Genomic DNA, 15,873 nt, shown 5'->3' with positions numbered 1-15,873 from the left:
CATTGAGGTGCTCATCGTAATGCTGCCGCCACCTCTCGACCACCTCACGCTCGCTAGTGAGAATATTCCCGTGATTATCTCGGCACATGTCGGCTTGTGGCACAAAGCCTCTGCGCGAGCGGTTCAGCTTCTCGTAGAACTTTCTTGTGTCCTGAGCGCGGTACAGCTCTTCCATCGCTTCGCGATCTCGTTCTTCCTGCTGGCGCTTCTTCATCCGGAAGACTGAGTTCTGCCTGTTCCGCGCCTGTTTGTAACGTGCCTCATTCGCTCTCGTACGGTGTTGCAGCATTCTCGCCCATACTGCATTCTTCTCGGTTTTAAACTGTTCACATTCGCCGTCGTACCAGTCGTTTCTGTGATTCGGAGTCGCGAAGCCTAGTGCTGTAGCCGAGGTACTACCTATGGCGGATCGGATGTCCCTCCAGCCATCTTCAAGTGTAGCTGCGCCAAGCTGCTCTTCCGTTGGTAGGGCCACTGCTAACTGCTGCGCGTAGTCTTGAGCCACTTCTACGTTACGCAGCTGCTCGATTTTGAGCCGCGGCGTTCGACTTCGACGCGTGGTGATAACTGTCGAAAGTTTTGAGCGCATGCATACAGCAACTTAATAGTGATCCGAATCCATATTCGCACTGCGGAATGTGCGGACATTGGTTATATCCAAGAAGAATTTACCATCGATTAGAACGTGATCGATTTGGTTTTCTGTTTGATGGTCGGGTGATCTTCAGGTGGCTTTATGGACTGGATATCTTTGCGGGGAAAGAAAGTGATTCGGACTACCATACCACGGGAAATTGCAAAATTTACGCATCGCTGGTCGTTATCATTCGATACGGCGTGCAGGCTGTTTCGTCAGATTACCGATCTGTACATTTCCTCCCTTCCTACCTGCGCGTTCATGTAGCCGATAACGATTTCCACGTCACACAGAGATCAATAAGTATCGGAAGTTTGCTCTAACTGCGCGTAGAACGCTTCTTTCTCGTAATTAGTTCCCCCTTCGTCGGGGCAGTGAGCATTGATGGTGCTGAGTTGACGAAATGGCCCTTACATACATACATTTATTTGTTCAACATCATTAAGACAAGACATACCGTCGATGGGGGTGACAATGGGTCTGGGGGGTGAGATTGGGTCAAAACGGAGAAACATAAAATTTGAAATAGCTCATCAACTATCGCTAATTTATATTGAAAACTTTATATTGTTTCAAAGAGAAGATGGTTTTTGCACATCATGATGCAGAATAAGATGTTTAGCAATAATCGTTTTTTGTTAAATTTGTGGCTAAACTTATATGATGAAACTACTAGTAAATCACTCTGAAAAAATTTCTCCTTCGTAATGTTTCACACAAGTACCTAACCATAAATTTTCTTATAAGTGGTTAGCTGTAGGTATTACCTGGTTGATGCAACGAAAAAAGCGAACCATCAATGCACTTTTTATTTAAAAATTCAATATTTTCGACCCTATGTCTAAATATTAAGAATGGGGGTGAGATTGGGTCAAGCAAGTTATCAAGTGCACATAACCTTAACTGAAAATTCAACTTGTTATCCAGTCCCCATTTGACGTTAGAGTGGTGCCATGTTTACCGTATCTTCATAAAAGCACGCTTTTTTCGAAAATATGTCGAAGAAGTGTGAATCGAGAGTGTTCATACGTTTAGTGCCTAAAATCATTTATAACAATAAACCCATGCGTTTGGACAGCTCCTCTGACCATCAGCTAATTGTTAGTGTACTGCAATATCGTAAGCTCACAAAATATACTTGATAGCGTTTTTCTTCTCCACTCATTTTTTAAATTTTAAGGAAATATTGTGAAACTACCAGACGGTAGTGGCATCCAGAAAATACCGGGCCATAAAAACCGGTTACATGACAAAATTTCGGAAGACGAACGAACGTCGAAAAATATCATGTTTTTTTTTCTTCAATAAATCTTTTAATGCGCCTCTCCCTCATTGTAATCCCCCCTCCTCTCATGGAGGTTGAAACTTAAAATGAGGATGATTATGGTGGCTAAAAATGGCGATACAACATACAAACTTTATTTTATCAAGTTTCAACCATTTTTTCGATTGTATTAGCCCTTTTAGGTGGATTAATCATCTTTTAAAATTACCTAAGTTTTTATTCGTCATGGTTACATTGTATTTTAAGTAGGTTTACTAGATATGATCAATAAAATTAACTTGTGATCTTAGATAGGCGACTTCAAATACTTTGACCCATTCTCACCCCCTCTAAGGGGTGAGATTGGGTCAATTTTCAATCATTTGTAGTTTTTTAGACAATTCATATAATGTGATACTTTCTTGCTAAACTATTATTACCATATAGAAGAGTATACATACCAAATTAAAAGTTATTCTGACTTCAACTGCATTTGTTATTTAACAAACAATCTTTGAGTATCCGTTTTTGACCCATTCTCACCCCCAACGATGGTAATCAATAATAGTACGCTACAATACTCGGTTTGTGACTGCCGCTCTCTATCCTCGGTCGCACCCGATGCTCGCCAAGTCACGCTCCACCTGGTCCGCCCATCGTGCTCTCTGCGCTCAACGCCCTCTTGTGCCAACCAGATCAGTTGCAAACACCAGCTTTGCAGGGTTGTTGTGCGGCATTCTTGCAACATGCCCTGCCCATCGTATCCTTCCGGCTTTGGCCACCTTTTGGATGCTGGGTTCGCCGTAAAGTGAAGCGAGCTCGTGGTTCATCCTTCTCCGCCACACACCGTTCTCCTCCACACCGCCGAAGATCGTTCTTAGCACGCGTCGTTCGAAAACTCCGAGTGTTTGTAGGTCCTCCTCGAGCATGGTCCATGTCTCGTGCCCGTAGAGGATCACCGGTCTTATTAGCGTTTTGTACATGGTGCATTTGGTGCGTGGGTGAATCTTTTTCGACCGCAGTTTCTTCTGGAGCCCGTAGTAGGCCCGACTTCCGCTGATGATGCGCCTCCGAATTTCACGGCTCACGTTGTTGTCAGCCGTCAGTAAGGATCCGAGGTAGACGAACTCCTCCACCACCTCGAAAATATCCCCGTCTATCGTAACATTACTACCCAGACGGATCCGGTCGTGTTCGGTTCTGCCTACCAGCATGTACTTTGTTTTTGAGGCATTCACCACTAGTCCGACCTTTGCTGCTTCGCGTTTCAGGCGGGTGTACAGCTCTGCCACCGTTCCAAATGTTCTAGCGATAATGTCCATGTCGTCCGCAAAGCACACAAATTGACCGGATTTTGTGAAAATCGTTCCCCGGCTGTTGAGCCCGGCTCGTCGCATTACACCTTCCAGAGCGATGTTGAAGAGTAGGCATGAGAGTCCGTCACCTTGTCGCAGTCCCCGGCGTGATTCGAATGAACTGGATAGTTCACCCGAAACCCTTACGCAGTTTTGCACATCGTCCATCGTTGCTTTAATCAGTCTAGTCAGCTTCCCAGGAAATCCGTTTTCGTCCATGATTCTCCATAACTCTGCGCGGTCGATACTGTCGTATGCCGCCATGAAGTCGATGAACAGGTGATGCGTTGGGACCTGGTATTCACGGCATTTCTGGAGGATTTGCCGTACGGTAAAGATTTGGTCCGTTGTCGACCCAGATAACTTCCTACGAACTCATTCGTTTTAGGTGACAGACGACGGAAGATGATCTGGGATAGCACTTTGTAGGCAGCATTCAAAATAGTGATCGCCCTGAAGTTCTCACATTCCAAATGGTCGCCTTTCTTGTGAATGGGGCAGATTACCCCTTCCTTCCACTCCTCCGGTAGCTGTTCGGTTTCCCAGATCCTGACTATCAGCCGATGCAGACAGGTGGTCAACTCTTCTGAGCCCATCTTGTTGAGTTCAGCTGCGATACCATCCTTACCAGCTGCTTTGTTGGTTTTGAGCTGGTGAATGGCATCCTTAACTTCCCTCAGCGTGGGAGTTGGTTCATTTCCGTCCTCCGCTGCACTGGTGTCGTCATTTCTTCCGTTGCCGTGTGCTCCCGTGTCTACGTTCTCCACGCCGTTCAGTCGAATTGCTGCTTCCACCTTTCGATCACCTCACGTCCGTCCGTCAAGAGGCCGCCGTCTTTATCCCTGCATATTTCGGCTCGCAGCACGAAGCCGTTGCGGGATGCGTTGAGCTTCTGATAGAACTTCCGTGTTTCTTGGGAACGGCACAGCAGTTCCATTTCTTCACACTCCGCTTCTTCCAGGCGGCGCTTTTTCTCCCGAAAGAGGCGGGTCTGCTGTTTCCGCTTCTGTTTGTAACGTTACACGATCTGTCGAGTCCCTTGCTGCAGCATTACCGCCCTCGCTGCGTTCTTCTCCTCCAAAACTGTTCTGCACTCTTCGTCGAACCATTCGTTCCGTCGATTCCGTTCCACGTACCCGATGGTGCTCTCGGCTGCGTCGTTGATGGCTGCTTTCACTGTACTCTAGCAAGCCTCTAGAGGGGCCTCATCGAGCTCGCCCTCGTCTGGCAACGCGGCTTCGAGATTCTGCGCGTATGCTGAGGCGACATCCGATTGCTTCAGTCACTCTAGATTGTACCGTGGCGGTCGCCGGTACCGTACATTGTTGATGACGGAGAGTTTTGGGCGCAGTTTGACCATCACCAGATAGTGGTCGGAGTCGATGTTGGCGCCACGGTAGGTCCTGACGTCGATAATGTCGGAGAAGTGCCGTCCGTCAATCAGAACGTGGTCGATTTGAGATTCCGTCTGCTGTAGTGATCTCCAGGTGTAACGATAAGGGAGGCTGTGTTGGAAAAAGGTGCTACGTATGGCCATATTTTTGGAGGCGGCGAAATCAATGAGTCGTAGGCCGTTTTCGTTCGTCAGCTGGTGGGCACTGAACTTACCAATCGTCGGTCTGAACTCTTCCTCCTGGCCTACCTGAGCGTTCAAATCTCCTATGATGATCTTGACGTCGTGGCTTGAGCAGCGATCGTACTAGCGTTCGAGCTGCGCGTAAAATGCGTCCTTGTCATCATCAGTACTTGCGGAGTGTGGGCTGTGCACGTTTATTATGCTGAAGTTGAAGAATCGGCCCTTGATCCTCAACCTGCACATTCTTTCGTCGATCGGCCACCAACCGATCACGCGCCTCTGCATGTCACCCATCACGATGAAAGCTGTTCACAGCTCGCGTGTGTTGCCGCAGCTCTGGTAGATGGTATGATTACCTCTAAACGTTCGCACCATGGATCCTGTCCAACACACCTCCTGCAGCGCTACGATGCCGAACCCGCGGTCCTTCAGTAGATCGGCGAGTATGCGGGTGCTTCCAATGAAGTTGAGAGATCGACAGTTCCATGTACCGAGTTTCCAATCGCAAGTCCTTTTTGCTCGCTGGGGTCGTTGCCGTTGGTCTCGGTTCGTATTATTCTATTGCTGATTTTCCGTTACAATGGTTTTTTACGGCTGGCTCGTAAGGCCTGACACCAACCCCCTACTTTCCGGAGGACCATAGTGCACAGTTGAGCTTAGAGTCCTTCCCTGGCACTCGGACGTAGATCAGCCGCCCCTAACATGGGGATCAGACGCTGTTGTGAGCCGCTCCTCCTGGAGAACAGACGCTCAGGTTTGCCGAAGCAAACCCCCTCCTTCCCTGTCAGCCTACGACCAAAGTTCCCACCGGGGTTGGTTACCCGATGTTCCCTAAGGTTGCTCATAGTTTCCAGCCGGTACCGCGTGGAGGTAGGGATAGGAGTTGCTGGGCAGAGGCTAGTGGATCACAATGAGATCTGAATTGCGCAGCATACCCAGCCTTTACCGTGCCGAAATGGCCCTTAATCACAAGAATAACAACCAAAAAATCACGCAAAAAAATACGCTGATGTTTTTTTTTATCAAATTGTCCTAAATTAAAGGGAGGGTGACAAGAAGTATTAGAGAACCCAGGTAACATTTTGATGCTGTACAAACGATTTTCCAACCAAAAAAAATAGAATTTCCACTTGTACTACAATGTGAATCATCATTCTCTTCGTTTAAAACATAGGCCATAGGTAAACACTAAGATGAGCTCGCCAATCGCCAGTGTCGCCCTTTGAGGAAATAAGTTATATTAATTTCTGCAAAATATTTCCTTAACCTCGGCGAACAAACATAATGATTGCTGGGATATCTTGAATGCTATAACGATCCAACGTCGTGCCATTGGACTGCAGTCCCATTCGCGACAGAGCAGAGCTACGCATATTTATGTTACACGAAATTGCATTCTATACGTGTGTGTTTTTGTTGGTCTACATTAATGTGGATATTTTTTCAAAAGCTGTGTGTGAATCGCTATAATTTTGATCTTTTCAAACTCTAACAAAGTATATTCTTCAACAATACTAATATCATGTTATTAACATGAAATCAAACCCTGATGATGTCGATAGACTGCGTTAACATTTAAAAATAAAAACATTTTAATGGTCGGCATCCTCGAAACAGTTGAAGGTAGCATTCCAATAGTCTCGTCGTCACCAATCGCCCCTTCTCGGTTTGATCCAATTAAATCAGATTTGCATAAATGAATCTATAAAGTAACTTAAACTGTCTTCCATCCGAATCGTAGAAAAGTTATTTACCAAACGGAACCAGTTCTCGCTTGGATGCCTATCTCACGCAGTGTTTTCAAGTCAGAGTCGATTATTTTCAAATTTTGCTAGAAAACAAAAATTTGCTCTCGTTCTGTTGATTACCTGGTAGAACGTTGAACCGCACCCCAAAAAACTAGTCTGTGAGAATCGGGGGAAAACTGGATTTTTTGTCGTAGTCGCTATATGGTATCATCCCAAAAAGCAATGCAGCGACGAGGAATCTCGCAGAAGCGTTTTTGGAAAGGACAAAATTTACATAAAGTTCAGCAAGCTTCCAGAACCGTGGGTTCAGAGAGCGGACGAAAGAAGCAAGCAGGTCTGGTTGAAATTTCGTCCAGTTTTAATCATCGTAAATTAGAATCGTCTCCTTCTCTCATGTCTTGTCGCATTATGGATAGTGGTTGATGATACACTTAGAAAGGGGGACTTGGAGCTGCCGGGACTGTTGAAAGTGGGCGTTCCAGGGTCTTGAAAAATTGATATTCTGGAGAGGATACCGGTCTCTCATCTCGCCAAGATATGTCCAAGAAATGCCAGTTCACAGACTTGAGACGACCTTTGATTACTTTTCTTTGGAGGAACAGGAAGGAGTTGTACTCATCGGGTTTTCCAAATCAACGCAGCATGAAGCATTTGTTTAGCACTGCAAGTCAATCGCAATTTGCCAAACTTGATATTCTGCATTTCATGGTTATCAAATTTGGCGACCAAATTAGCACATTTTGTCTTGAATGCAGATCGTTTTGCGCCATTTCGCACTGCTAAGCTGTCCGATCATTTTATTACCCGAAAAAGCTTACTGATCTAAATCAGCTTGGTATCTCTTTTGTCTCTGTTAAGCTTTCTAGAACGATTAGATATAAATAAGGCCGCGTTGCCATCCTGGGCTTTAGTATAGATTTGAAAGTTAACCATCGACTTGGATCGATGGCAAGAACGCTGTCCGGTCTACTACGGTAGAAGCGATATCGAGCCTGACGACGCGACACAACAGAAGGACGCACGCAGATACGCGGATTGATTTGGTGTGATAATTAACCCGGATGCGGATATAGTGCAGTGCGAAAATTCTACGAAAAATAAAGACTGATCAAAAAGTGCTTCAAGATGGTGAGTGGGCGAAGATGGCGTGGTTTGTGGGAAATTTGTGCGAAAAGTCTGAAAACGGAAAGCAGTGAAAACATGCGGAACATTAAACGAGGACAAACAATGTGAACGATGTTGTTAGAGATTTGGAGGAGGATTACGACTGGGAGGAAATGTTGAACTGTTGTGGCTTTCTCAGTCTAACAGAATTAAAACGGCTAGTTTGGCATAGCCCGACGTTTCGGTCCCGTGTATTGGGCCTTTTTTGAGGGATAAACAGTCAAAGAGGTCCAATATACGGAAACGAAACGTTGGGGTATGCCAAACTAGCCGTTACAATTCTCTTAGACTGAGAATGGCTCAACAGTTCAACAAATTTGTTAGAGATGAAATGTGATATGCAAGGTTGCAACCATTCATTTACAAAGATTTACATTCATTTGCTATTATCTCAGTTCAGAAGCATGGTATCGAAAAACAATGTATGGATCAATTTAACCTTGTAGTTTTATCTGAAAGTTTGCCGAATATCATTGGGGTCGCACACGCATTCCAAAGTCGTGAGCGAGCTGTGAAGGCAACTTTCCACAGCGTGAATGAAATTTACATTCACCGCGTGGAGAGTTGCCTTCACAGCTCGCTCACGACTTTGGTATAGGTTTGCGACCCCAATGATATTCGGCAAACTTTCAGATAAAACTATAAGATTAAATTCATTCATACATTGTTTTTCGATAGCATGCTTCTGAACTGAGATAATAGCAAATGAATGTAAATCTTTGCAAATGAATGGTCGCAACCTTGGTGATATGTGCTTCATATTTAGCCTTTATAAACTTCCATGCAGCCTCTGCTTTTCCATTCCATGCATCGTGTCATCTGAAAGTACGTTTGTTTTTTTTCTGAAACTTATTGGAAACTTTTCGTGACTTGTTGTTTAAAGGGAAACACTAGTTTTGTAAAACAATATAGTTATGTTATAATAAGTATTACAGTTTAGAAGACAATTTAAACCGAATCAGTATATATCATATATGGTAAAACTCAGGCCCCAAATACGCTTTGCGCATGGAGTTGGTTAGACTTTTAGTATTTTCATGCAAAGCCACATGAAAACAACACAGTACAGTGAAGGCAACCTCAAAAACTAAATAATAAATAGTTTATTATTATTATTGGCTCTTTATTATGGGGATTTTCAGCCCGAGGCTGGTTCATCCCCATAATAATAAATAATATCAAAACCACTGCGCTTTATAATTTGCATATCTCGATTGTATAATATTATTGCTGACAGCATCCCAAATTGGACTGACACAATAGTGTGCACACACCTTAAAAGTATCATTGCAGCGCAGGATCACGTCGGATCGAGTTGGGGAATAGAAGAATAAGTGCACCGAAGACGTCGAAACGATCCGAGGCAAATGTGCACTGCTTTTATCACACTTTTTAGGCGAACCAAAAAGAGTGTGAGAGTCCTATTTGGAATTAAATCTGCAATACCACGTTCGAGTTTTGGTTTTCGTCGATATTTGTAGTATTTTGACAATCTTCAACAGTAAAACCACACTGAAAACGATTTTTTAGTGGAAGGAACGGCGTCACATATGGTGACTAGGGCAGTTCAGACTACAAAAATGTTAAAAACTCAAAGCTCCCATATGTTCATTACAATCCTTGGTGCAAAACTAGAGTCCAGTCAAATTTTCAGCCATTTCGGTGGCAATTTAATGGTGGCCCAAGAGTAAAATAGGTTTGTATGGGAATTACTATGGAGAATTTTCAAAAAAAGTTCTCCACGTTGTAGAGCATCCACACATGGATAAAGTCATAGGGAAAAAGCCAAATTGAATTCTTCAGATCTCAATGATGAATGTTGCCGAAGACCGTAACTCATTTCGACTCACGAGTCAAAAGTTATTAATCAATATTCATACATGCATGCTTGAACAGAAGACCACAGCTCGACCGACACGCTTGACACGCAATCACAGTATGCGTGTTAGCTTCTTGCACACTTTGCAGGACATCGTGTAAGAAGATGCGCATGCCAGTGAGAATTTGTTGAATATCTTTTTTGCCGATTGTCGAAATAAGTTCCAGTCTTCGGCAACATTCATCATTGAGGACTGAAGAATTCAATTTGGCTTTGACCCTATGACTTTATCCATGTGTGAATGCTCTACAACGTGGAGAACTTTTTTTGAAAATTCTCCATAGCAATTCCCATACAAACCTATTTTGCTCTTGGGCCACCATTAAATCGCCACTGAAATGGCTGAAAATTTGACTGGACTCTAGTTTTGCACCAAGGATTGTAATGAACATATGGGAGCTTTGAATTTTCAACATGTTTGAAATCTGAACTGCCCTAATGGTGACTTAGGGTATTATCGGCAGGTTTGTTTTCTTCGTCATAGGGAGCTTTTGTAGACCAAATAGCCTGAGACATGGTCGTATGTATAATTCAGCCTGGTTGAAAAGATTTGACAATTTTTGTGGAGCGGACCTGGTGTGATGGTTAGAACACTTGACTATCACACCTAGAACCTGGGATCGAATCACACTCCATAAAAAATCGCAAAATGTGTTTGTTTTGTCAAATGGCTAAAAGTGATTATTTCGTGTGCTATTGCGTTTGAGAGGCCCCTGCGGAACCTATTCCAGGTATTCCAGAGCGGTCACATCAGTACTTCAGTCATTTTTTTTCTGTCCCATTCTCTCGAAATCATGAATATTGATATGTCGCACGGCATGTTTTGCTTGCAAACCAGAAATAACCCCGATGACATCTATGTAGAACCTGTGTTAGATGTTCCGGGGTAACCATATTAGTTGATAAAGAATTCAGTCTTTCGTTTCTGACTCAGTCATTTGAAATCATGAAGATTGATATGTCGCACGGCATGTTTAGGTTAAAAACCCGAAGTGTTCTCAATGAGGCCCCGTGGTACCTGTCACTGGGACCCTGATGGATCAACTTTTTCAAATCTGGTTATATTGCAGTTGTGTTTCACTGTTCACAACAAAAATTGCGCTGAAAATCGATTGTACAAACACTATACATAACACATGAAATAATTATTTTTAGTCATTTTGGCAACCCCCTGACCCCAGCACAAGCCGGAATATCTCCGGAATGGTTCCGGATATTGCATGGCCACTTAAGTATAATAAACTAGCAACAATTTATGATAGATTGAGGGTGACTTCAAAAAATCGGATGAAAATTGACGAAATACGATCATTTCGAAAATGAAATTTCTAGGATCGGGTACGTGAAGGTTAATGAACTCAGATCTTCCCTCACATTGACGTAGGGGAAATTACGTTTTTTGGCAGTTTTTTTTTCTCTCCGTCATGGGGAACGGACGCGTGATGTCGACTATATCCGACAGAGATGATTCTCTCGACTTTGCCAACATATTCTCTCATCTATCAAACTGTCAAGCCGTTATCAAGCTCAACATATCAAATGGTGCTATGAAAAAGATATTATAGTACAAAATACAGACTGTTTTTCAGCCGAAAATGAATGACTGCGGCGGTCGTTTTCAGTTCCTCGATGTGAGAACTGACAGAGTCCGAAAGCTCCATTCGTGAGCGACCCAACAAGGTCAATTCCCAATCATCCACACACTACTTATGCTGGAAGGCCATTCGTCTCAAGCGGTGGCTTGTGAAATGAGTGCCCTATACGTTACCACGGGTGAAAACACTCAACTACAGAAAATTGAATGGAAATTCAGCCCTGTCAGCTCTCGCTTTCAGCACGCTGCGTGCGAGTGTGAGTACCTATTTCATTTCGCTCCCGTGTTGCTGATCGGAAAACAACAATAACAGGAAAACTAAAACGGAGAAAATAAAAAAAGCAAAATATCGCTATCATAAAGGCCTGTCGAAAAATTGCAGCACTGCTTGCGAATAATATTTCCTCCTGAACTTTTCATGTCGTTTAAGAAACTTTCTTGTAATTTTGGGTTCGATCAGGATTGAAAAAGTAAAAATAATGATGAGCTGTCAATTTGACAAACACACAAGGGTGGAAAATTTGCAAACTAAGTTTTAAAACAATTTTATTGCTACTGATAATGCGGTGCACTCTGAAAGTGGTCCATTTATCCGGAAGCTGCCGTTAAAGATGTTTTTATATATGAATCAGTTGTATTGGAAGTATTTTTAATTGGTTACGAAAATCTTTTATAGAGCAGAATAAAACATAAAATGTTACTTGGGACGGCATCCATACTTAGCAGTTATGGGAAAAGTAATAAGGTATTTTGATAAATTTCGTTAGTTTATTCTGCTGAGTGTACTTGTAATATGACACATAATCTATCACCTTACGTCAGCCCACACCTACTATGGCGAACCCTTTGCGATACAGCCATTTCCTAACAAGACTTCGACATTCCAGAATGGATTAGTGTAGAAGCAGAAGGCTCAACGGTCTGCCATGGGCAAGCGATTTTATAAATAACTAGCTGTTCCGGCAAACGTCGTACTGCCTGATGCCTACTATGTTTTTTGACATTCAGTTCCATAGAAAGGCCCCCTCAGAATGGAATTTTAGATTTTCCCGTTTTTCTTGCCTTTCCGGTCACTTTTTCCAATTATGTTTTCGGACGAACACGACGGAGCCCTGTACGAAAGCAACTGTGAAAGTAACTTTTGAATCCGTTGACCAGTTTTCATGTCTATTGGTGACATACAAATTCCTCTTTCATTTATCTATTTATCTATATATATAAAAATGAGTTTGAAGTCCCTTTGAGGCAACAAAACTCAAGAACGGCTGAACTGATCAGAATGAATCTTGCACGGTTCGGTTCGTATTCGTGTTGGCTGTGTTTATATGTCCAAAAAGTTACGAAAATCAACTAGGAAAGTAAAAAAAATGATAAAGAACTAATTTTTCATGAGCTGAGAAGGAAATCAACACGATCGAAATGAAACCAATCTAGAGTGCGGTGCTATTTTGAGCTCAACAAATGTCAAACCTCCACAAGACGGCAAGACAAAGTTTGCCGGGACAGCTAGTATAAGATAAGATTTCCATTCCCGGCAGACGTTGTACTGCCATTTTCGTAATTTGACAACTGTTGTGACTCAGACAAACAGACGTAACACTCTTTAAAACGGCTTGGCACATGCATTTAACGATCAGTTTAAATTTAATTTGATTTGGGCGATTCTTCTACCAGAGGCGTTAGTGTTCAATCGCTTTGACGTTTGCCAGTGCACACGTTGCTGAATGATGCAAACGAAAATTACAGGCGCTTTGTTTAGTAGTGTTGATTGATTGATTGATTTGTCTTTCAGACTTTCAGTTGTTTAGTAGTAATCCATCACGGCCGACAGTGTCTCGCACGGTTCTACCAACAGGTGGCAGTGTGCTCATGAAAAAGACAACGAGCAAATGTTTTGAGGAATTTCCTTTAAGAGTTACGTCTGATTGTCTGTGGTTGTGGATAATTTTGGCATCGCATTCTAGATTGATTTTGTTGCGATTGTTTTTAATTTTCCACAATGATCTGTCATTTGACGTTGGTGTCATTCTCACCTAAAAATAGTAGATCCCAAACACTCACACGCCTGTTACTGTCGCCAAAATGAACCGGCCTACAGTAACCACCTGAAACGTCTTGGATCGCTCTGAAAACCCCTTTAAAACTCTTTAAAATTTCCTAAAATACTCGAAAGAAGATTTTTGTGAAGTCGCCCTTAATCGGTCATAAATTGGCGCTAGTTTATTATACTTGAGTGGTCGTGCAATATCCGGAACCATTCCAGAGATATTACGGATTGTGTTGGGGTCAGGAGGTTGCCAAAATGGCTAAAAGTGATTATTTCGTTTGTTATTGTTTAAGAACCATCGATTTTCAGCGAAATATTTGTTGCGACCAGTGAAACACAGTTCCGATAACCAGATTTGAATAAGTTGACCCATCTGGATCCCCGTAGCAGGTTCCACGGGGGTGTCTCGGGGACATTTCTGGTGTGTAAGCAAAACATGCCATGAGACGCATCAATCTTCATGATTTCGAGGGAATGGGACAGAAAAAAATTACTGAAGCATGTAATAACTGATATGGCCGCTCCGGAACACCTAGAACACGTTCCACGGGGGCTTCTCAAACACAATAACTCACGAAATAATCACTTTTAGCCATTTGGCAAAACATACCCGTTCTCCGCCTCCTGACCCCAACACAATCCGGAATATCTCCGGAATGGTTCCAGATAATGCATGACCACTTGAGTGTTATCAACTTTCACCAATTTATGATCGATTGAGGATGACTCTAAAAATATTGGATGAATACTGACGAAATGCCAGCATTTTGAAAATGAGTTGTCGGGGGTCGGGAACGTGAAGGTTAATTTCGGATAATATGACACAGTAAAATGTCTTCTATTATTTAATTAAATTTGTTTGTTTCTTCCTTTTACAGAAATTCTTCATTTTATTATTAGCAACTCTAGTGGCTGCAGCCCAATCAGAGTTTAACGGATACACATACACCACGCCTACCTGTCCACTGACGTACAACACGGTTACTACTACTTTATTGAAAACAAGCGTACAAACTGTCTCCGTACCAGTTGAACCAAGTACTCGATATGTTACACGACAAACCACTATCATCCAAACTTCTGCCATTACCGAGACCGTTCCCGTTTACAATACTATTACACGTATTAACACGGTGACCCGCACTCAACCTCCTCCACCACCACTAACGCTCACCAATACAGTTACTCAGCCTCCAATAGTGTCAACTTTTGTTTCCACTATTGTCAGACCAACACCAGTGTTCAAAACCATTACAGATGTAGTAACTTTCACCCAACCCCCGGTGATTCTTCCCCCAGAAGTGGTTACAAGAGTTGTGACTCAACCCCCTGTAACTAGATTCCAGACTAGAGTTTTGACAGAAACTATCCCTGTTGTAACGAGAGTCACTAATGTTGTTAGCGTACCTGGACCAACTATCACTCTGCCACCAGTGATCACAACCGCAACCAAAACATTACCGCCAGTAGTACGGTATAGCACTTCTTACCTTACAACCACAACTCCGGTCATTGAATTCTCAACAGTCACTCTTCCACCTACTACGCGTACTCTTCCCGCACAAACAGTTCTAAGAACTACGACTTTACCTCCGGTGACAACTACATCTACATCCATCATCGCCACACCCACTCCCGTCTACCGTACAATCGTCAGTACCACTACTACATCCCTGCCACCACTGCCACCAAGTACTCAGGTCATTTATTCCACCATAATTCCACCACCGATCGTTAAAACCGTTCAGCTGACATCGACCTCCATCCAACGTGACACCCAGATCATTACGCGTACCATAGTCAACACTGTAACATCTCCCGTTCCTCAATACATCACCACAACCATTCAACTGCCACCGGTGACTACAACAGCAGTCTGCTCAATAACGAAAGGATATCTACCGGTGAAACCTGATCCCGCCTATCTGCCTCAATTCAAAGACAATCGCAATCGTGAGGATGACTACCAACCACGGTACAACGATATCTACCCGTAATGATGACGAATTAAGCCACCTCCAGCTACACGCGAACATGATACTCAACGATATGGTATGAATGGATCATGTGTAAATGAAACTGTTGCAAGCGGTGTTCCAGTGAAGCAAGACATCCGAAGTAGTTGTTTGAATGCTAGAGAATGAAATAAATGTACATTTTGAAATGGTTAACTTTGGAGCTTTGGTTTTGTGAAACTATCCCTAATTGATTGAAAATCAAGCCCACGATCCTGTGGATGGTCAAAAACTTTTTTACCCATATTTGATAAACTCGACTCAACGAATTCTGGCTGTATAGGTAATCACGCTACTTGGGCGGTGGCTTCTATATTCGTCTGTTTTCCACTATAACTCAGTCAAATTTGAATCAATTGACACAACTTTTAAAGTGTGGTGAGATAGGTATAGTATCTACCCGTGTACAACATTTCAAGTCGATTGGTTCAAAATTGACTGAGTTATAGTGCAACAGGGACGAATATAGAAGCCACCGCCCAAGTGGCGCGATACCCTACGTGTTGTCTCCAACAAGTAAGCTAAAAATGACAAAATTCACTAATTCTTCCTAAAAATGTAAAGGCTCGACTGGGATAGGGCTGGCTTCACGGC

At 43.1% G+C, this 15,873-nt stretch overlaps 1 protein-coding gene across 1 annotated transcript; it reads left to right on the top strand.

Annotated features, from left to right (window-relative positions):
• The first annotated feature begins 7,473 nt into the window (after positions 1-7,473).
• LOC109398112 (hepatitis A virus cellular receptor 1-like) lies at positions 7,474-15,435 on the top strand. The gene is made up of 2 exons (XM_019670473.3): positions 7,474-7,708; positions 14,143-15,435. The coding sequence occupies exons 1-2, from the start codon at positions 7,706-7,708 to the stop codon at positions 15,259-15,261; spliced, it is 1,122 nt and encodes a 373-aa protein (XP_019526018.3). The 5' UTR covers positions 7,474-7,705; the 3' UTR covers positions 15,262-15,435.
• Positions 15,436-15,873: the final 438 nt, after the last annotated feature.

This window comes from Aedes albopictus, chromosome 2 (assembly GCF_035046485.1).
Source record: "Aedes albopictus strain Foshan chromosome 2, AalbF5, whole genome shotgun sequence".
NCBI lineage: Eukaryota > Metazoa > Arthropoda > Insecta > Diptera > Culicidae > Aedes > Aedes albopictus.
Note: the sequence above shows the minus strand (reverse complement) of the source record. Positions and strands in the feature narration are given on the sequence as shown.